The sequence below is a fragment of the Podarcis bocagei genome (genome assembly GCF_964188305.1).
Source record: "Podarcis bocagei genome assembly, chromosome: 16".
Classification (NCBI taxonomy): Eukaryota; Metazoa; Chordata; class Lepidosauria; order Squamata; family Lacertidae; genus Podarcis; species Podarcis bocagei.
In genome coordinates, this window is record NC_138142.1 from 16305667 (window position 1) to 16326722 (window position 21056).

Here is a 21056-nt window from a genome sequence, read left to right on the forward strand (position 1 = left end):
CTGAAGGTCCTGGAGAGCCCCTTCGTTGCTGTCCAAGCATCAACACTCCATTGGGGTAGGATCTGCAGGTGCTTCGAGTGGGCAGGGTGAGAGAAGCCTAGAGGAAATGGTTCCAAGGAGGCTTGAGGGGCTGTGGGAGTCACCAGGAGGTGGTTCAGGAGGCGTCAGCTGTGAACCTCTTTGAAGCTTACCTAAAGCCACAGTGCTTTAATGGACTGGAAGCAGAGGGGCCTCTTCAAAGGTTCGGTGGGGTAAAGAGTGCAAAGTCCTGAGATGCACTTCTATGTCCACAATAGACCTCTTTGTGGCTGCCCTGTCTCAAGGTCCATGTGCTTCCACCCATTTGTCATAACTTAGACAAGGCCCCCCCTGATTCCCTCTTTGGCTCACCTCATCTTTCGCTAGTTGGGAATTGATGGGCTAGAGGATGGGAGCAAGCCAAGCTTGTGTGAAAACTACTGGGCTTGCACAAAGCAGCTTTCCAAACACAACAAACCAACATTTCCCAACTGACGTGGCCTCTGGCCAGTTAATACTGTGGCATTGGCAGTCGCAAAGACTACAAGGAAGTCCTTGATTGTATGCTGAGGATATGGTCAGCAAATGTCTTTGGGAATGGTTATCTATGGTGGGAGTTGGGGTGCTCTTTCTGGCTGGCAAGCACCATTCTGACAAATGGTGGCTGCTACCAGTTGCTCCAGGGTGAAAAGGCCTAGGGGTCCAGCCTCAATGACATCATCCAAGGCAGGTGTGGGGAACTATTGACCTGGCTAGCAAGCATGGTTGTTGGGCAGAGATTATGGGAATTGTAGTTCATCAACATCTCAAGGGCCAGAGATACCCCACACTGATTTAGGGGTGCATAATTGGTTATTGTGGCTGTTGGCCATGCCCAAACTAGGGTTGGCTTCTCCAGCCTGCCAAGGAGATGTCATGCACATGAAGACACCTAGAGAGAGGCTGATGGCAATCTGGACCTTGTGGAGGTTGGATCAGTCAGACTCGTCTCTAATACAACAAGCAACTTGCTTTAACCAAGGAAATGCCTAGCTCTGGATCTTTTCTCTGTCCTTTATGGGTGTCTTTCTGTGGTTTTCAAATCAAATCTCTTCCTGACTTTTCTGGTAGTCTCTCCAGCGTCTTGCTTGTTGATGCCTGGCAAGGGGGCAGTTCTTACTTCTTGGAGTGGAGCTTCATCTCCCATTGAGATCGGGAGGCAACTGCTGCCTGCCTGCCCTTTCTCCTAGAAATGCAGTTAGGATTTATTTACCATACTACTTCCCTGAACCCTTCCCTTATCATCATTCAAAGAGCCCTCCTGGTGGTGCTGTGTGGGAGGAAGCCTTGAACGAAGGGCAGCCAATCGCATGAGGCGGCTCTTCTACGCAGACTTTCTCCTCTGGATTGTGGGCTGCTGGAGGCAGCCCTCCAGTTCAGGCCCTTTCAGTGTGTTGTGGGGATGTGAGCCATCGATCCTCAGGACGGTCATCCACATCCAGTGGCTTCTGGAGCTGAATTCCACTCCACTCTTGTGCTTTTTTGCTGGAGCAAGATGCTGTCTGGATCCACATCTTGGTCATAGCTTCATGTCTCAAAATCCGCTAGGAGTGAGAGGTTAGACGTTGATACATTTTCTAGATTTATTTATTTTTGCTGGGGGAAGGGGAAGGGGGGACTGAATCTGTAGGAGGAGGGATATACGCAAATCAGCTGTCCAGGAAATTGAACCTGTGTACAATTTAAACTTCTTCCATAAGTTTAAGAAGTCCTCAAGACGTGGGGGAGAAAATCCTCCCTGCGAGTTGTTCCTGGGAATTTGGAAGCTCTGTGCTGGTGATGCCTGTGTACTCTCTCTCATTTGAAATCCAAGAGGCACGTCCTAGAGGGGAAAAACCCAAACAAGTTAGTAGAGCGCAAGACTCCTAATATTAGGGTTGTGGGTACAACCTCCATGATGGGCAAAAGACTCCTGCATTGCAGGAGTCTGAACTAGTTGACCCTCGTGGACCCTTCCAACTCTACATTTCTAACACCTTTACTGTGCCAGAGTAGCTCTTTCTCAAACCTCCCCCCATCTCCACAAACCGCTTTTGCCTTGGGGGTGTATGTGTGCTGCAGTCTGGAGTTCTTGGCAAGTTCAGCTTACTGAAGTCATGGTGCTGCCTTTGCAGTCGTTTGGACTCTCCTGCTGGGTCTTAGGAGGAGCCTTTGGAGGCCGTGGCTCCAACAGTCTTCCCTTTGGTGGTGTGGCAGGAGGCCCCGGCCCACGGTGGTCCCTCGGTTGAGCCTGCTGGCGCCTGTGTGGCTCTGAATGTGGAGGAATGCCTGGAGGAGGAGCACGTTTTGTCAGCAGCCCACCCCCGGTCTTGCTGCTGCTGCCGCCACCCATGCCCACCATGGCTCACCCTCCATTCTCTGTGGCGCATCCGCCTCTGTTGGGAAGCTGCTTCTGCTGTTGTGTGGTGCTTGGCCTTGGCCTCCCCTGCTGTGGTGGCTTTTGCATGCTGTGTGTGTTGGACCTGCGCATGTGGTTTGTCTGGCCTCCCCTCATTCCTTTCTCTTCCGAAAAGCCTCTTTGACCATCCGTCACTGCCCCAGGCTGGGGGGGGGGAAGGGGGCTTGATTGCTCTGCCATGAACTAACAGCTGTGCAAAGTTTTGCTGTTCTTGAGTTGTGATTTCCTTTCTCCTTGTTTCATGTGTGTGTCTGTTTGTGTTCCTAACTTTTTTGTTGGCAACTTTGAGCTCTATGACTTTTTTTCAAGACACGTTGTTGCTGTGGCTGCTGCAGGTCCATTTACATGAAGCACTAAATGCAGTTGCCTGTCATCATTCTTCCCCCATCCCCCAAGGTCTGGGCTAGTCTTAAGGACTCCCCTGAGGGTCAGGAATTGGGCAGGAGATGGGACCAAAGCATCTTCCACTGGCTTGGCTGGTTCCGGCTGAGCCATATAGTTTGCAGATGAGAAAACTCTGGTCAAATCTGCCCATGTCACACTTGGACCTTAAATCAGAGCTTAATACAGACTGGTGCTGTGTGTCCAGGTGGGTCAGTGGAGATGTCAATTTCCTCTTCTAGGTTTGGCATCCCATTAGAGGGCCTTGATACAGCTGATATGCAGCTGAACCCCCCCTTAATTGTTTCCCTTTAATTAGACTCTACCTCCCCACATCCACCCACTCACCCCAGAGTTCTCTGACAGAACCAGTCAGGAGTGCAAGTGTTGTGTCTCCCAAGCCAGAGACTGCTGCAGGGTTGCCTTCCTAAGACTAGTTCGCTTGACTTCCACCTCCTCCTTGGAGGCTGCATGTGCTTCTCATCCTGCCGGCGTGCTGCGTTTCTTGTGTTGCGATTACTTTTGTCTGTCCCTCTGTCCTCCCAAGATGATCACCGCAACTATGGCCCGAGGTGGGATGCAAATAAGACCACGGTTCCCGCCTACCACCGCTGTCTCTGCCACGCCTCCAAGCACCATTCCTTTGGGTGGACAGCAAATGCCTCAGGTATTTACTGGAGCTGATGTGTGTTGTGCCAGGGGGCTGGTGGGGTGGGTGTTGCACAAGGGGCCACCTCCCTTGTCATGAGTTCTGTTCAACTACTGGTGTGCACACTTAGCAGTGAACATGGGCACCCCAATGAAGGCAGCCCATAGAATGGTGGGGGAAGCTAAGCAGGACTGCAGATTAGCTTCTGGGAGCAGGGAAGTCCAGGAGAATCATTGCCTCAAGTCTCCCTCACCTTCACAATGCTTGGCATAGTTCATAGGAACAGATTGCAGGAATGCTGATTTAGCTGCTAAGACATGTGTTGAACCTGTGCCTGTACTCCGAGGGAGGAGGAAGCTTGCAAAGACCCTTGAGGGGTAGATGTGCTCTCCCTGTTACATACTGTAGCTGCTGCTGCTCGTTTTCTTCCCTTTGCCTCCTAAGAGGCTGGTAGAGGGTTCTGGCCATTTGTGCAGCCCAGTCAAATGCAACTGAACAGAGATTCGTGCCTCCTGCGCCCCTGAAAGGAAGCCTTGTGGGTCTTTCAGGGATCTCACTCCACCCATTCTGCCAAGATCTGACTCAAGTGGATTGTCTGGCAGTCTCTGTTTAATCAGCAGGGAGAGAGAAGTCAAACCACCTTCAGACTGCTGGTGCTTAGACTGCTGGAGCTCCTGTTTATCACTTCTGTAGTCCTTCTGCTATACAGTCCCAATTTGTCATCTTCACAAAATCCATATGCATATGGAATAGTGACTGACCGCCCAAGAGCCACACAAAGTGACTTTGTGGATTGGCACCCAAGGTGGTTTCTGCACCCACATTTGGCTTGTCAATGACTACAGCATGTCAGGGCAATGAAACTCCAGGAGAAGGTGTTCTGTGCAGTCTTTATCAGGTCTTGGCTGGTTCCACACCTGTGAAATACAGTGGTACCTCGGGATAAGTACTTAATTCGTTCCGGAGGTCCGTTCTTAACCTGAAACTGTTCTTAACCTGAAGCACCACTTTAGCTAATGGGGCCTCCTGCTGCTGCCGCGTCGCTGGAGCACGATTTCTGTTCTCATCCTGAAGCAAAGTTCTTAACCCAAGATACTATTTCTGGGTTAGCAGAGTCTGTAACCTGAAGCGTATGTAACCTGAGGTACCACTGTACTCTACTTGTGCCCCCAAGCACTCTTGCTGAGGAACTCCACCAACGGATACCCACCTACTCGGTTGGCCCATTGATCTTGAGATGACCTCCCCACCCAGCCTTGTGTGCTGTTCTTTTCAGTATGTTGCACCATTAGGTTCCCCCCAGAAGAGGAATTGCTGGGGTGTATCATGGGGCTCAAACTGCATTAACTCTCATAGAATAGAACTGCTGACAGCCCCACTGCTCTACTTTGTTGTGAGGCAGTTACATCCGAGGTTTGTGTTGACTCACACAGCAGCAAGGCTCTTGTGAGCTTGGCTCGTTCCACTGAGCTGCTTCTCCCACTGACTCCCACATTCTGTGGTCTGTTCGGCATGCCTAGTTTTCAAGTTTTTTCCAACCCTTATCTCGCTGGCCAGGAAACAATAATGTCTTGAGAGACAGTTCTTCCTGTTCTTCCCAAGGCTGAAAGTGGGTGCTTTGACCAGGGTCAACTGGCAGATTGCACAGCTTAGCTGAGAGCAGGAATGTAGGTTTCCTCTCCCATAACGAATCTGGGCCTGGTGGAATACAGTCACAGCTGCAGCCACTCAAGTCCTGAGAAGGAGAACCAATATCCTCTCTGTAGACCAGCTTTGGTTGGTAGAAGGTTCGTAAAGCTGCTGCATACAAACTCCACCTGAGAAAGAAGCCCAGGTGTTGACCTCTAATCTGAGTCACCCAGCACTGCAATCAAAGGAAGCAGATTGACATGAACAACACCTATGAATAGCCTTAAATGTTGTCAACAGCAATTAGTTCTGGGTGCATAGAAATATCCACAGTCACTTAACATATCCTTCAGTCTCTGCTTACTGCTTCACAAGCACTTCTGTTCCCAGCCTGCTTTCCATCAGCTGGACACAAAAAATGATCTAGTAATTGGCTGGCTGTTCCCTTATCTGTGTTGTAGCACTACTACCAAAGCCGGTATCGGTATCACCTAAATTAGCAGGCTTCTCAAAATCTCTGATCTAGCCCCTATAGGTTTGACAGGTGAGCCGTGTGGCACCCATGTCCAGCCTCCCTTCCACATGGCAGGCTTGGCACTGAAACTGTTGTGGCTTCTAAGTGGATGAGCAACCCATTTGCACACTGGCACGCCCTTACCTGTGATTCACACTGAGTTTAAATAAGAGTTTGCTTTCTAGGTAAGGTGTTCTGGCTTTGCAGCACTTGCCAGTCACAAAACACTTTCCCCTCTCAATTATGCCTTGTAGAAATTCAGCATCAGGCTGTCAGATAAACACAGTTGAAGGACTCTCTCTTGCAGTTGAATGGGACCAAGGTTTTCTGAAAACAATTTGCATTGAGAGCAGTTCAAATAAGGTAGAATCCTAAAAAGAAGAAAGCTTTGGGTCCAAGGCTTTCACTTAACGTTCTGTGGGCAATCAACCCTGCTGCGCAGCTAGAGTAAGCAAAAGAACAGGTGTTGCTTATCTATGGGCCTTTTGCTTTGATCAGTATCTGTCCGTTTTTTTAATAAAAAAAAGCTGCTCCTTTAGAGGGAGCCAGCTGTGAAGATTAGAGGTTGAGAACACGGAATCTCGGCCTTCACTCTTTGCTTCAGATTCCTAGAACAATTAATTATGCTGCAAACTGCACACACATTTAGCTGGAATTTGAAGGGGGTGGGGGAGCAGGCCCTCTTAGAGATCCAGAGAGGCCCCTAGCCATAATAAAGATTAAAAATGACGGCAGAGGAAAGCAAAATAAGGCTCTGAAGAGTGAGCTGTTTGTTCATACAACATGAGCAGCAGACCGGGGAGGACATGCTCATCACCGTCTAATCCTGTGTCATCAGAAACGGTATATTTTTAGCAATATTTATGAATTTTTTAACTCTTTAAAATGACAAAGTCTATATTTGTTAATTTAAAAAGTGATCTCATTTGCTTAATTTGCAGCTCTAAGCCGAGAGGGTGGGTGTCATATTTTGGTCTGATGTGCATTTTTTAAAAGCTGCAAAACTTAGTAAGTGTCTAAATACAAGGCCTCCATTGGCCCCGGGGGAGGGGGCAGGGACTAGGGTACGATGGGTTTGTTCAGCTAGATTTCATGCAGCTGGCTGTAGTTTCTAAAGAGTCCACCCAAAGACGAATGGGAAGTTTTGTCTGTCTGATCTTCTAATGCTCAGTGGAAATGGAGCAAAAGAGGGAAGCAGTCTGCCAACTTGGGCAGCTTGTGGACTATGGCACGCACCTCCTCTGCTTCCCAAAACACACACGTGTTTTGTATGATGAGCTGCTGCTGCTCCATGTAGTTCCATGTTTTACTCTGGCTCTGTTCTCTGTGGGGCTGGAGCATTCTTCTGCCAAGCTAGCCTGTGTCTGTCATGCATGCAGCACACATACACACTTTGGACCATCTCAGTCTGTTGTGGATTATTACTGGGAAATCATTGATAAAGCTTAAAGGAACGGGGTTTTGGTGCACTGGGCCACAATGAAGGTAAGTCTCCCATGGTACTAGTTGAGGCTGGCATTTTTCAGACAGATGTTTGGTCTAGTAAATGTAGATGGAACTGAGGACCCTCCGAGTTGGCTCTCTGTCCTTAGCAAGCCAGGGAAGAATTCTGCATGTGAAGTCACAGGAGGCTTGCAGAGAAATGCTGCTGTGTTGGGCCTGTTTTTGAGCTTCCTGCCGTGTCCATTACAATCTTCATTTTACAGCCCAGGAAAGAGTGGCAAGCCCAAGGCTCCTCAGCAGGTCAAATATGCTGCCTTTCAATGGGATCCCTGGCTGCTACTCTTGTCCTGGTGCCCTTGGATTTTGGGAAAGGCTCCTCTTGCCAGTGACGGTTCCTTTGTTCTAGGTCAGCCAGAGCAGCATCACCATGATGTCTTCTCCTTCACCAGCCCAGCAAGCCCAGACCCCTCAGCCGATGCCTCCGCCACCTCAGCCCTCTCCCCAGCCAGGGCAGCCAACTTCCCAGCCCAACTCTAATGTCAGGTGAGCCTTGATGTAGGAGTAAGCAGGCTTCAGGTGGTTTCAAGTTTTCTTTTTAGGGTCAATAATAGCTGCTTCATCCCCAGACCTCAATGGGAAATACTTTCCTCCTCTTTCAGCTCTGGTCCAGCCCCATCTCCCAGCAGCTTCCTCCCCAGTCCATCTCCTCAGCCCTCTCAAAGTCCAGCAGCTGCACGAACGCCACAGAACTTCAGTGTCCCATCTCCGGGGCCACTAAATACTCCAGGTAATTTGTGCAGGGCTTGAGGGAGCAAAACCAGGTTGCCCCTCTTTTTACTTCCAAGTCTGTGCCTGTAATGCATATTTTGCATAAATGGGGTTAATTGTGGGGACCCAGTGCTGGCATTTGAGAGGATTTTTTTGATAATTTTAACTATCAGTGATGTGGTGGGTGAACGTAATTTGCATACAGACTGTGAGCCTCTGCTTCCCTGGCAGAAGTTGTATTGCAGGCAGCCCAACAACAGGACAAAGGCAGCATGTCCCACAGCCAAACTCTGAATCCCCAGAACAGCTTGGTGATGGTGGCAGAGGGGAAGCAGCCTGGGGGTGCATGCAGGAAAGCAGATGGAAGGCAGGCTGTGCTGGGTGCAGCCACCTCCCCCTCCTCCTCTTCAGTGCCTTTACTCCATGGGTCTAACTTGTCCTCTTTTCTGCCTGGAAGGCAATCCCAACTCTGTCATGAGCCCAGCGAGCTCCAGCCAATCTGAGGAGCAGCAGTACCTGGAAAAACTCAAGCAGCTCTCCAAGTACATTGAGCCTCTGCGGAGGATGATCAACAAGATAGATAAGAATGAAGGTAAGTGTGTGTCGTCTCCCCCCCACCCCCCGGTGGTGTGCTTGAGGTTGTTGGTGCCCAGCCTTGATAGCCTTTCCCCTTGCAGCAGGCGGTACCAAGAGGCTTTCTCCTAGGTCTGGGCTTGGTAGTCCTGATCAGCCATGTTACTTCCTACTTGCTGCCGGGTTACCTGTAAATATAGCCTTGTCATGTGCAAAGTGATGAATAAACCATGTTATATCTCTGCAGGAAGTAGAGGGAAACTGGGCGGCAATGAATTCTTTGGCTCTGCCCAGAGTTACATTCTGTGGCTGAACCATGTTTGGGCATGGCACACCATGGGCCATATGGAAGGCTTGCTGAGGCATGTTGCACTTTTGCACCCTCTGAAAAGCAGAAGGGATGGACACACCATCAGTTTGTGCCATCTGCTGCTGTCCTCACAAGGATGTGACAGAGGCCATGTTGCACCCTATGACCTCTTTCTGAGTGGTTGTCTTTGGCAGGGAAGCTTGAACCTCAAGAGGTACAGACCTCCTTCGCCTGTCAGAAGAGATCTGCTTTCTCTCTGTCCTGCAAGATAGTTCTAGCATAACTGCCTCTTTCAGGAGTGTTTCTTATCAATTCAGACAGGAAGAAGGACCTCAGTAAGATGAAAAGCCTGCTGGATATTCTGACTGATCCTTCCAAACGGTAAACTTGTGTGCTCATTTTTGACCCATTGTCTCTTCTTGCTCTCCTCCCCTTGTCTTTGTAAGCACCAGGAGATAATTAGAGCTAGTTGTGTTCACAGGCAAAATTCTGCTTTGTGTTAGTTGAGGAAAAAGAGGCTCAATGCTCTAGCCTGCCTTGTTCTTGGTTTGTGCTTGCCAAGTGTAGCAGGCAGGAAGTGTCTTCTCTGTAGGAAGAGAGGCACAAGAAGCAGCCCCACACAGCAGTGGGGCCAGGTTCCAGTAGGCGGCTTCGTTCTTCCTAGTGACTGTGTGTAGCAGCAGTAGTGGGGAGGGAGAGTGCTGTTTGTTGGTGGCTTGCCATGTCCATCTGGGGAACGAGGAGGCAATTCTACTTTCTCTGAAGCAGAAAAGTGCCTGTTCTGAGACTGGCTTTCTTCATTCCTAGCTGTCCTCTGAAGACACTGCAGAAATGTGAAATTGCTCTGGAGAAGCTCAAGAATGACATGGCTGTGGTAAGTTTTGTGTGTGTATATATCTCTGTTCCCCTAGTCCACATTAGCAGGGGGCTTTCTCTTCTCAAAGATTCTGCACGTCAGGAACAAAAGAAGGAAAATCTAGGCAAAGAAGTTGGCCACAGTACAGCATAAAGGTCTGGTCACCACACCTTAAAAAGGATATTGTAGATTTAAAAAGGGATAACCAAAAGGGACCAGATCAAATTCCCTATGTGGAAAAGTTACAATATTTGGGACTTTTTAAGTTTTGGAAAAAGACAATTAAGAGGAGACATAAGAGTATAAGATTATGCATGGTTTTAATAGAGGATTAGACAAATACATGGAGGATGAAGCTATCAACAGCTATTCGCCATGCCCTTGAATAGCAGTTGCAAGGAATCACAGATAGGGAGAGTTCAACTGTTGCACTCTGGTCCTCTTCCCAGAGACATCCGATAGCCACTATGAGAACAGGATGTCAGACTAGATGGGCCTTGGCGCTGACAGAGCTACAGCGCTAATCTGCTTTTACAAGAACAAACGACTCGCAACTTACACAAGAGTTAAGTTCCAGTGGTAGCACGTAAAGCCAAAATCACATACTGTATAGTCAATCCTTTAAAAACTGGGAAATGTCCTGTAAAAACCACTGAAGACTTCCATGCACCTCCGAATGCGCCTAAGGCCACTTTCACTCTCTTAACTGCACATCCAAATGTTCTCCCAAGGTGAGTGTGATGGTGGGCACAATTGCCAGTGTCCCCACCTTCTTCCAATCCACCCCCCCCCTTGATGACTGCCTCTTAAAAACAAAAAATCAGCCAGGCACATAAAGCTGAGCTCACACAAGTTACATGCACGTAAGTTGCGAGTCGACCATACAAGCAAACTCCAGTGTGTCCAAAGCTGAGTAAGGAGCAATTGCCTGATGGGATCTGAGTAGATGGTGCATAAGGAAAGAAAGAAGGGCATCTTGACAGTTGGCCAACCCCAAGGCCAGGAAGAGTGGGTGAGTTGGAGCTGTTCGTGGGAGGTGAATCTGGTAGGAGGATGGATGTCTCATGAAGTTCTTTGTCTCTACATGGAGCTGTCTGAGATTCAATGGACAGATTTGTAAGCTGGCATCTGAGCAGAGGGCCTGAAGTCTCAAGTTATTCTTAAGGCTGTTGTTTCCTGAGAGTCCAGCAACACTTACTGACAGAACTGCACCTTCCCTAAATCCATGTGTGTCTCTTGTATGTCAGCCCACCCCCCCACCCCCTACAGTGCCTCCCACAAAGCAGCAGTACTTGTGCCAACCCTTGTTGGATGCTGTCTTGGCCAATATCCGCTCACCAGTCTTCAATCATTCCCTCTACCGAACCTTTATGCCAGCAATGACTGCCATCCATGGTCCACCCATCACGTATGTATATTCATTGTTCTAGCATCTGCTGAAAGATGGCTAAGGAATTGTGAGAGATAGGAAAGCTCAGAGCCCAGGCCTGGAAGGAGTAAGATGCCCAAAGACTACTTGTGTGTGCTGCAAGAGATTAACACAGCTACCCTTCTGGAATTTGTCATATATTTGTGCATATATATTCTTCCGGCTATTTCTGAAGTTATTTTATCTTGCTTTGAAATTTTAGTTAGACCAGTTGTTGGGGGTTGCCTTATCATTTTGTATGCAAAATTAATTAGAAATGAGAATTGAAACTGAAGTTGGCTGTCCTCTCATAGGACCCCGGTGCCTTCCACTCGGAAGCGGAAATATGAAGAGGACGAAAGGCAGACTATACCAAATGTATTACAAGGGGAGGTTGCAAGATTAAACCCAAAGTTCTTGGTGAACCTGGATCCCTCCCATTGTAGCAACAATGGCACAGTCCACCTCATATGCAAGCTAGGTGAGTGGCAAGAAAAGACAGCTCTATCTTCAAATATCCTCTTGACACTTGAAGGCTAAAAGCCTGCAGTGGTGGTGGCAGCAGCAGCAGCAGCAGCAGCAGCAGCAGCAGCAGCAGCAGCAGGAGAGGTTGACTGGGCCTGGTTAAGGTCCAAAACTTGCCCAAGAGAGAAAAGGTAACAGAGGATTCTAACCAGACCTTGATGGGTCAGGTGCCTGAGAGGTTGTTTCTGAGTTCCTACTTAATAAAGAGGCTGTCTGATAAGCAACTTTAGGTGTCTCTTGGAGAAGGTTGAGAAAGTAATGCAAAATGTGTCTGATTCCAGATGACAAGAACCTTCCAAATGTCCCACCATTGCAACTGAGCGTCCCAGCCGATTATCCACATCAGAGCCCCTTGTGGATTGATAACCCTCAGCAGTACGGTATGAAAGAACAAGGCAGGCGGAAAATGACATTTGGGTGGGTGATGGGGTATAGGGTCTACATTAAGCCTTGGAACTGGTGAGTTTAGTCTTTGTGATCCATTTGACCACTTCATATTAAGACTCCCATCCTGTCTTTTGAGTGTGGATTTATTTGTGCTGTAGGAAGAGATGTGGTAAAGTTTGATCTGTGATTTCGGATTTTTGAGGGACACTGCTAGAGGCCAAGTGGGAAGAAGAGAACCAACTACATTTTTTACTTATAAACACACACTCTCGTACTAAGTTTTTACAGGAAAACTGCCCTCTCAGTTTTAAGCTTTGGAAGCTCAGAATTCCAGTATCCTAAGGAAATCCTTTGATTGAATTTTGGAAGCTTCAGATATGTAACAAGACACTGCTACTGCTTCCAATGGTGAGGTGAAGCGGGAAAAAGCCAATGACTCATTTTTCTCAGTTCTGCAGCTCCAAATCCCCAGCTTTGATAACCCATCAGTATGAGTCACAAAACCGCCCACACACAAGCTGTCATCTGGATGGTGTCCTTTATTATTAATTTTTAATAACAGACTCTTTCTGCTTTTTTCTTTCCAGAAGCAAACCCTTTCTTGCAGTCAGTGTATCGCTACATGATGTCAAAATTGCTGCAGCTTCCTGACAAGCACTCTGTCACAGCACTCCTTAACACCTGGGCGCAGAGCATCCGCCAGGCCTGCTTGTCTGCTGCTTAATGTCTCGTCATCTCCTCTTGCTGGGCCTGAGCTGGAAAAAATCACAGCCAAGCAGGGCAGGAACGTGTGAAGCAGAAGCCTTAAATTGTTTTTGTTTACTAGGAGCCCGGCTTTGTAAAGAGCCTGGAATTAGGTTTAGTGCTTGTGCTTCTTCTGCCTTTGTAGACCTGCCCATAACTTGATGCAGGGGGTGGATTTTCACGGTTCTTACAGCAGACGTGTTAATGACTTTTTTTTAATGTCTTCTTAGAGAAGAGTGTGTGTAGACTTCTGTCACGGAGTCTCCCTACTATAAGAAAAGGGACAGCGTCCTTCAGACCTCGTCCAGTGCCCAGTATGTATGTATATATGTATGCTTGGTTGGATACCAGCCCAAGAAGAGGCTGCCTGCACACCCACCACACAAGCTGTTCTTTGATAGCTGTGTGCAGTGACTGACTGAAGTAGGTGAGCGGTTTGTGTCTTCCCAACTATGAGGCAGCCAGCTATTAGACTGATGTGGCTCTGGCAAGCCATGCGTCAAGTGTCATTCATCAACTTGTGCCTCACGGGAGGAGCCTGGCTGGGCATAAGGTGAGACTGAGGCTGCTTCACTCAGCCCTGGTTTTGCTTTCTCCTACCTCCCTTGCACAACTCTCTTGATCTTTGTGGAAGTATTGCTGTTTTTACATACTGCTGTTTTTACATACTTCTGCTATCACCTTTGCAGCAGAGTCGCTGAATACTGGCTTGCACTCTTCCAACACGGCATCCAATTGCTGTGCTATCTGTAAATGTGTGATTGCTGTGTCAATTTGAGGACATTTTTAAAAATGTACTTAAGAAGCTCTGATTGATTGCAGTACAAAGTATCAATTATTTCATACATGAACTAAGGCATTTGTTTTATTGTAATAAATGTATTGTTCCAGTGTTTTAACACTCACTTATTTTCTCTTGCAACCCCCCAAACTCCTTTAGCTCCACTGCAGCCTGAGCACGAGGGCACAGAAACTTGTTTGCTAAAAGGCAAAGTCACTTTGATACCCCCTTGACCTGGGGTTGTCTTAAGGAGGCGTCTGTGTATTTTGCATCTAAAAGCCCCCAATTCTGTAGTTTAAAAAAGTAAACTTAATTACTACTGAAGGTAGAGCAGTTTCTAGGGAGAAGTAAGGTCACTGTGATCTTCTGTAGCTAAGTGGACAAAAAAGGATTAATTATGAAGTTTTAAAAATTGAGTGAACACCAGAAACAATTTGTTGAAAGTACAGCACACACTCGGAAATGGTTTAGCTGGCTTTCAAACCACTTTAAGGCAAGGAGACACATTACAAAAAGAGGCCAATTGAACCATACTTGCTAAAGTGCTGTCCGGTGGAGCCTGTTCCTCTGAACAGCCTGTGTTCTCTTCTGTCTCTCTGCAAAAGCATTTCCTAGTGTTTGCTTCAGTGCTGGCAGCACAGCCCTTTCAGCAGCAGGCAGTGGTGTGAGAATCCTACTGGAGAACAAAGTGGGCCTGTCATATTGAAGTCTGCATTTAAATAAGCTGCTCTCTCATCCTACTAACAGGGTGTTTGAGGAAGGCAGTGTCCAAGTTTAGTGTCTGCCCCCACACCCAAAGAATATTTTTTTTTTCTGGAGTCTTGGCTTCTAGCCAAGAGCTTGCTCTGGTAATTCACGTTAAAGCCAAAAACTGTCTGATGTTGATGTTTCGTATGCACTAAACTAGTCCTCTGGAGCAAATGGGAACATTTCTCCACCTGCCCAAGTGACAGATCTAAGCAGGCGTTACAGTAGAATTTGCTTGCACTTCAGCACGCCTTTCACCTTAGAGCAGAGAGGTGAGCAAAGGGCAGCACTGACCCAGAGTCAATGCCCTCTGGGGGGCTGAGGCAAGAACTGCACTTCTTCCAAAAAGGCTTTTCCCATCAACTGATTCAACACCTTTACAGTCATACCTCGGGTTGAATGTGCTTCAGGTTGAGCGCTTTCGGGTTGCGCTCTGCGACAACCCGGAAGTAATGGAGCGTGTTACTTCCGGGTTTTGCAGCTTGCACTTGCGCAGACACTCAAAATATCACACGCATGCACGAAAGCGGCAAAACGCGGCACGCACAGCCGCGCCATCGCGTCTTACATTCCATTCAGGATGCAAACGGGGCTCCAGAATGGATCCCGTTCGCATCCCAAGGTACCACTGTATATCATTCTTATCATTCAAGATTAAATTCGTAAAAATTAAATTCTATTTTTTTTAAAAAAAAAAAAACAAAATTTGCAAGGTCTTGGTGGGAGGGAGGGTCATAAACTTTTTGGCATCACCACAAGAGCAGTTGGTAAACTTTTTTTGAAAAATAGACCAATTTTGGAAGTGCTTTAAAAGTGCCACAAAACTTTTTGGCATCAGGACACTACTGTGGGGACCCATAGGAGCAGTATGTAATGGCATTTTTTAAAAAAGACAGTTTGGGAAGGTGGAGGAGTCCAGTTTGAAAAATGTTTACATTTCAATTAGATACTTACCACAAAATACTTTTTCTAATTTGGGAAGCCTGCTGGGATACTTTTAATTGCAAAACTTTAATAAAAAGTTGTGAGTGGCCTGTGCAGTAGTGGACCTCGGGATCTTAAATTTCTGTGACACCCAGATTTAGTTGTCCCCCCTACTTCTCATGCTGCATTCTAAATCATAATTGTGGGGTCCTTGCAGTGCCCCAAAGTCTAAGCACCCAGTGTGACCTAACCAGTCGTGCTCCCCTTAAGCCATCTCTGACCTGTGTTAAGATAAGATGCCTGCTTACCATTTCTTAGGACCATTCTTCACCTTGGGCAACCGTGTGACCTCTTGGTTCCTGAAGGAAACCATTAATTAGCATGTATATTTATAGGTAAGTGCTACTTCATACTAGGCCACAGAGTATTTATTCTGGCACCAACAATTGGGCACTGGGAAAAAAAATTCTCACCTCTTGCCCTTTCATCATGTGTTATGTCCTTCCATTAGGGCATAGAAATAACACTTTTGAGACTCACAGGAGCATCTTAAGTAGCAAAATACCAGTGCAGCCTGCTTTCTTAGCTCACATGGAAATGCCCCAACACACCTGCTCTCAAGATTGCAGCTGCCATCAAAGTTCCTAGTAGGTGAGATCCAGCACTTTAGTAAGCATGCAGTAAGCATTTCCATGCTCTCTCCACATAGGTAGACTACTCCAAGCATAACCACTTCCTGCTTAATTAAATTTAAGCCCAGCTACAAAGAAAAATTCCAGTGAGGTTAAATTGCTGGGAGGAGTGAAATTTAATCCTACATGAAGTGAACAAGCAGGCTAACTGTATTGGGAGGTGGGAATCAATAGCCAGCATTAGGAGGAGTCTGCAAAGGGAGGCGGACAAAGTAATGGTCTCAATGCATTTTATGGAGAGTTAATTTGGACAGTTGCTTTCAGCTGCTATTTTCTCCTCAAGGTGATAGGATGGTACAGGAATGCATGGGATCTCTAAAGAACTGCAGAGATCAAAGAAGGTTCCCTGGCAAAAATTTGAGCTCCTATCTCACATGTGCTCACAAATAGCTTTGTGAGAAGAAATTGGCTAAAAGCCATGGCTGAGCCACTCATTACTTCCAGCGACCACCTAATCAATCAACTGTAGTACTTTGGAGACCCTGCTGCAACTCAAAAGAGATATTCAGAGGTACCATCCTTCCTCTTTCCATTAAAAAACCACCTTACCCAACATGACCAGCTAGCATGTAGTCCTCAGGAATTCTTTTGGTCTTGTGGATATCTTCCACGCACGATCGCAAATACATCAGCTGAAGAAGAAAGGAGGAGAGTGACTTTCCTGCTCCTCCTGCAATGTCAGCTTCCTGCCTTTGTGGGACCCAGGAGAGCAAGCAGCCTCACCTCCTGCATCTGCATGTGGTTGATGTTCCACAACTGCCGAATGACCACTTCGCACTCCTCCAGCGTTGGTGGCTTCCGCATGTAGGAAGGGAGCACTGTCACCAAGAAGGGGTTGGAAGAAGCAGCAGGGATTTTCACATCTCCTGCCCTGCTTTGACCAGATGAAAAAGGGATGGGGGACGTCATCCTGTCACAAACATCTGCGTCTCTGTAACAACACAGTTGAAATGTGACCAAGGAACAGTTATTTCAGTAAAGTACAGGTGGGCAACCTACGGTCTAAGGGACTGACTGACACTCTTTTCAAGTAGCCCCAACACAGGGGCTAACCAACTGCCCTATTCTTTCATCAGTTTTAGTTTCCTTCCCATTTCTCTTGGCTTTAAAAATATTTTCTCCCTTTTTATATAGCTTCAAAGCAGTTATATGTTACATTAAAAAAAATATCCTGACTGAATGACGGGGGGTTTCTCCCAGCTGTCAGATCACTGGTGGACTTTAACAGTGTTTGCTGGTCACTAATATCAGAATGGAATTGCTTTCACTTGCTGAACAGTAGCTGTATCAGTCTGTAGTACAAAAGAAGCTACGTATCTATCTGAGAGTAACCACACTTAAGTCTAGCAAGGCCCAAGTAAGCCTGCGTAAGACTGAGAATTTTGCAGTTCTGCACACGACAGTGTGGTGTAGTGGTTAGAGTGTTGGACTAAGACTTAGGAGACCAAGGTTCAAATCCCCACTCAGCTATGAAGCCTCCCAGGTTACCTTGAGCCAGTCACAGCCTCACAGCACAAGTTCACTCACAGGACTGTTGTAAGGATAGAATGGAGAGGGGATGTGTGTACACCACCTTGATAAATAGTAAGCAGAACTTTTAATCATCAGTAACAATAACAACAATGTGAAACTTGCTGCTTTGATTTAGAAGTTACTGCTACTTCAGTGGGTGTTCTCAAACCTGGGATGAGGTGCCTCTTCTGGAACCGTCTCCTGCTCCGGCCTGAAGTCCTCCAATTCCTTCCACATTACTCTATCTACTTCCTTTTCTATAATTTCTTCTTTTGCACTTGTCTCGTCCATCATGAACTCGCCACTTACTGGCTTCTTTTCCAGCTCCTCAGAACCTACAAGATGTTTAGGAAAAGGCTGCATTGCTAATACACTCAAAACACTACACAGCCATGGCACCAGAGGCATTGTGGCCACCATTAACGCTATCTTTTCAGCTTAGACTGTGTGTGTACCTTGTTCTCTGTGCTCTTCTTTTGCTGCTGGCGCCACCGTCTTTAAGCCGGCACTTGTCTTCACTGGTGCACTGCTTCCTGGCTGTGACTTACTAGGCAAGTTGCTGGAAGAATGATCTACAAAAACAGAAAAAAGGAACTAGTTGAATAATCTGGCAGACAGGTGCCAGACAGATGCATACTCCCTTGAAGGGCTAGCACCAGTACCCACGTAACAGTGCATAACCATAGGGAAGGCCAAACAGGACATTTTCAGAAGGGACCCTTTTGTGTCTTGGCATCCTAGTAGCTGAAATATTCTAAGAGCTGATCCTGGAGCTCCCAGGCTTGGCATCAACTCCTTGCCTATCAAGAGCTGGGAGGCACTCAGTTGGACCTTCTTCACCAGCTCCATGTCAGTCTGTGTATGTGCCTACTCACTCACCCCCTTCAAGAAACACCAAGCCTAATCTCTTGGGTAACAACCAGGGCTCACATATTACAAGCACCAGCTTCACTGGACTCGCCTATCCCCCTCATTACAAACTCTATGCTAAGAGCTTCCAAACATGGGGCTGTCAAGGTCTCTTGCCTTGTGGTTTCTTTTGACAGGTGGGTGGGGCATCCACCTGTCAATCATGGTTACATTAATGACACCTCCCAAACACAGCTGTCAAATTCAGTGGCAGGCGAACCTGATCAGGATCTGGCCCATGGAGCCCAAAAGGTTCCCCACCCCTGGTTTAGGTGAAGCAGCTGTGTCAGAAACCATCTTATCCATTCCTGAGCCTTGAGTGGGCAAGTGACTAGTTTCACTTTATAACTCTGAAACATGGGCAGCGCAAGGCTGTACCTTTCCTCTGAAGTATCGGGTTCATGATGAGCTTATAATGAAGATCTGCAAGAAAAAGAAAAGGCTGTGTTATTGTGGCCAGCCCATCCCTCCTTTAACTGGTAACCTTGTTCACGCCCAGGGATCTCCCCATTCTTTTACTTGGGGATGGAGAGGGAGAGACTTGAGGGGGCAGCCAACTGGGTCACCATGCGATTGGCTCTGGGCACCTGGAGTGCTGCTGCTGCAACCACCTCTTTTTCAGGGAGGGGTGCCAACTTGAATGAAATATGGGGGGGAGGCAGTTAAGCAAGGCCCGCCCTATATAACTGACCACACTGCGCGGTGCTATTTGAATGACAATGCCCATCCACTTTGGGGCTGCTGAACCCCCTCGTATGTTTTATCGGGGGAGCCGCATCTCCCTCGTCCCATAGGAGTTGGCTCGTAATTGGGGGGTGGAGGTGGGGTATCCTTCCGGCTGCCCACCCTTGTTCTGCCTCTTGAGGACATCGATCTCCTCGTGGAGCTTCTGGAGGGTCTCGGTGTGCTGCGCCTGCACGAACTTGAGGCTGCGCTCCAGGTCGGTGGCCGCCCTCCTCCAGCCGTCGGCGCTGGGAGTCCGAGGGGGCCGAGGAGGGTGAGGTTGAGAAGCGGGGTGCGAAGGCGACGGCTGAGCCGGGGACGCGGCCCTTTCCTGCTGCGAAGGCGGAGGCTGCTGCCCGCCGAAGCGCGACCAGGGAGGCAGGTGGAGGTTGTGCTGCTGGGCGCGGCCCAGCGAAGGGAAACCGGAGCTCTGCATGGCCGAGGCCGGGGACGGGAAGGAAAGCGACGGAAGAGCCGGGTGCGCAGAGGCCTCAGACTCAAGCAGCTCGGGTGCGAGAAGCAGCCGGGCCGGGGCTAAGCCGCATTTCTGCCGCCGCCGGCGCCGCCTCCTCTTCAGAAGAGCCTTCCCTCTGAGGCGGAGGCGCTGCCCATTCCGCCTCAGGAGTGGGGGGTCGTTGGCCCGTACGCTTCTCCTCCTCCTACCCGGGCGGGAAACCTGAAGGGCCGAAGCGCCGCCGCCTGAGGAGAATTAGGCGGCGGCTCTGGGTCCCTTCCTGCCGCCTCCTCCGACCAGCCGCTCCCCGCCCCCGCCTCTGTCGCCATGGCGACGGGCGCTCGCTCGCACCACAGTGGCCGGAGGAGCGAAAGAGGCGCGAAGGAGAGCCCCGCCCATCGAGCGCGGTGAGGTGAGGGGCGGGTGTTAGTCTCGACTCGTCATAAGGGAAAAAGGCGTCGTGAGGGGAATGGCGGGGAGGGGGAGCCATGAAGGGGCAATAACTCAAAAGAAGCCTCGAAGACGTTAGAGGGTCAGGGGGCGCCCCTCTCGCTAGCTCCCCACCAGTAGTAAAAAAAATAAAAATTGGGGGAAGGGGCAGGGAAGCCCCGCCCCCACATGATCAATCGAATGTTACGGTGCGCGCGAGCACTACAGTCTTTGAATGGCGTTGTCCATCAACCGCTTGAAATATTTTATTGGGCGGCGGGGCAAAGGTCCTATACTTGAAGGAGCCTCTCCACCCCCCATCGTTCTGCCAGGACACTGAGGTCCAGCGCCAAGGGCCTTCTGGCGGTTCCCTCTCTACAAGAAGCCAAGTTACAGGGAACCAGGCAGAGGGCCTTCTCGGCAGTGGCGCCCGCCCTGTGGAACGCCCTCCCACCAGATGTCAAAGAGAAAAATAACTACCAAACTTTTAGAAGACATCTGACGGCAGCCCTGTTTAGGGAAGCTTTTAATGTTTAATAGGTTATTGTATTTTAGTGCTCTGTTGGAAGCCGCCCAGAGTGGCTGGGGAAACCCAGCCAGATGGGCGGGGTATAAATAATAAATTATTATTATTATTATTAGGTTGATTGGTTCCTATGCTCTCCAACCCACGCACCTGCACCACAGTCTCCAAACGGCACAGAGCATGAAGAGCATGGGGCTGGATTGAAGACTACCCTGCAGGACCCAAGTCACCCCAAAGTTGGCCCGGCAACTTGGAATACCTGGGTGCCACGATTTGGGACTTCACTGGATGCCATGACCCAGGGAGGGTGTTAAGAACCCACAGGGGAAACACAGCACAGCACACAAGTAGGCTCGCACATCCTCTCATGCTCTGCTTACGCAATATGTATTTAGGATAAAGTAAAGGTAAAGGTACCCCTGCCCGAACGGGCCAGTCTTGACAGACTCTGGGGTTTGTGCGCCCATCTCACATCTATAGGCCGGGGGCCAGCGCTGTCCGGAGACACTTCCGGGTCACGTGGCCAGCGTGATAAAGCTGCATCTGGTGAGCCAGCGCAGCACACGGAACGCCGTTTACCTTCCCGCTGGTAAGCGGTACCTATTTATCTACTTGCACCCGGGGGTGCTTTCGAACTGCTAGGTTGGCAGGCGCTGGGACCGAGCAGCGGGAGCGCACCCCGCCGCGGGGATTCGAACCGCCGACCTTTCGATCGGC

The 21056-nt window shown here is 48.7% G+C and overlaps 2 protein-coding genes across 7 annotated transcripts in view; one reads left to right on the plus strand and one right to left on the minus strand.

The window, feature by feature from the left end:
- Positions 1-13541, plus strand: part of MED15 (mediator complex subunit 15) — a 28871-nt gene extending 15330 nt beyond the window's left edge. The window contains exons 9-18 of one of the 2 annotated variants that reach the window (XM_081174820.1): positions 3384-3503; positions 7478-7614; positions 7731-7858; positions 8297-8431; positions 9040-9103; positions 9530-9596; positions 10826-10986; positions 11301-11467; positions 11793-11891; positions 12486-13541. In XM_081174820.1, the coding sequence (XP_081030946.1) occupies positions 3384-3503; positions 7478-7614; positions 7731-7858; positions 8297-8431; positions 9040-9103; positions 9530-9596; positions 10826-10986; positions 11301-11467; positions 11793-11891; positions 12486-12622 (1215 nt within the window). In that variant the 3' untranslated portion in view covers positions 12623-13541. The remainder of the gene's footprint in view (positions 1-3383; positions 3504-7477; positions 7615-7730; positions 7859-8296; positions 8432-9039; positions 9104-9529; positions 9597-10825; positions 10987-11300; positions 11468-11792; positions 11892-12485) is intronic. The other variant, XM_081174821.1, reaches the window with a different exon arrangement.
- Positions 9882-19723, minus strand: LOC308575908 (coiled-coil domain-containing protein 74B-like). 5 transcript variants are annotated; one of them, XM_081175050.1, is made up of 9 exons: positions 19054-19722; positions 18586-18630; positions 17754-17870; positions 17468-17633; positions 16510-16717; positions 16336-16418; positions 15403-15453; positions 13958-14099; positions 9882-10672 (listed from the first exon to the last, which is right to left on the minus strand). In XM_081175050.1, exons 1-8 carry the CDS (start codon positions 19364-19366, stop codon positions 13961-13963), a joined length of 1122 nt encoding a protein of 373 aa, XP_081031176.1. In that variant the 5' UTR covers positions 19367-19722; the 3' UTR covers positions 9882-10672; positions 13958-13960. The 5 variants fall into 5 exon arrangements, with proteins under 5 accessions (XP_081031176.1, XP_081031175.1, XP_081031174.1 ...); XM_081175049.1 differs by lacking the exon at positions 9882-10672 and adding an exon at positions 12418-12653; XM_081175048.1 differs by lacking the exon at positions 9882-10672 and adding an exon at positions 12632-13389.
- Positions 19724-21056: the final 1333 nt, after the last annotated feature.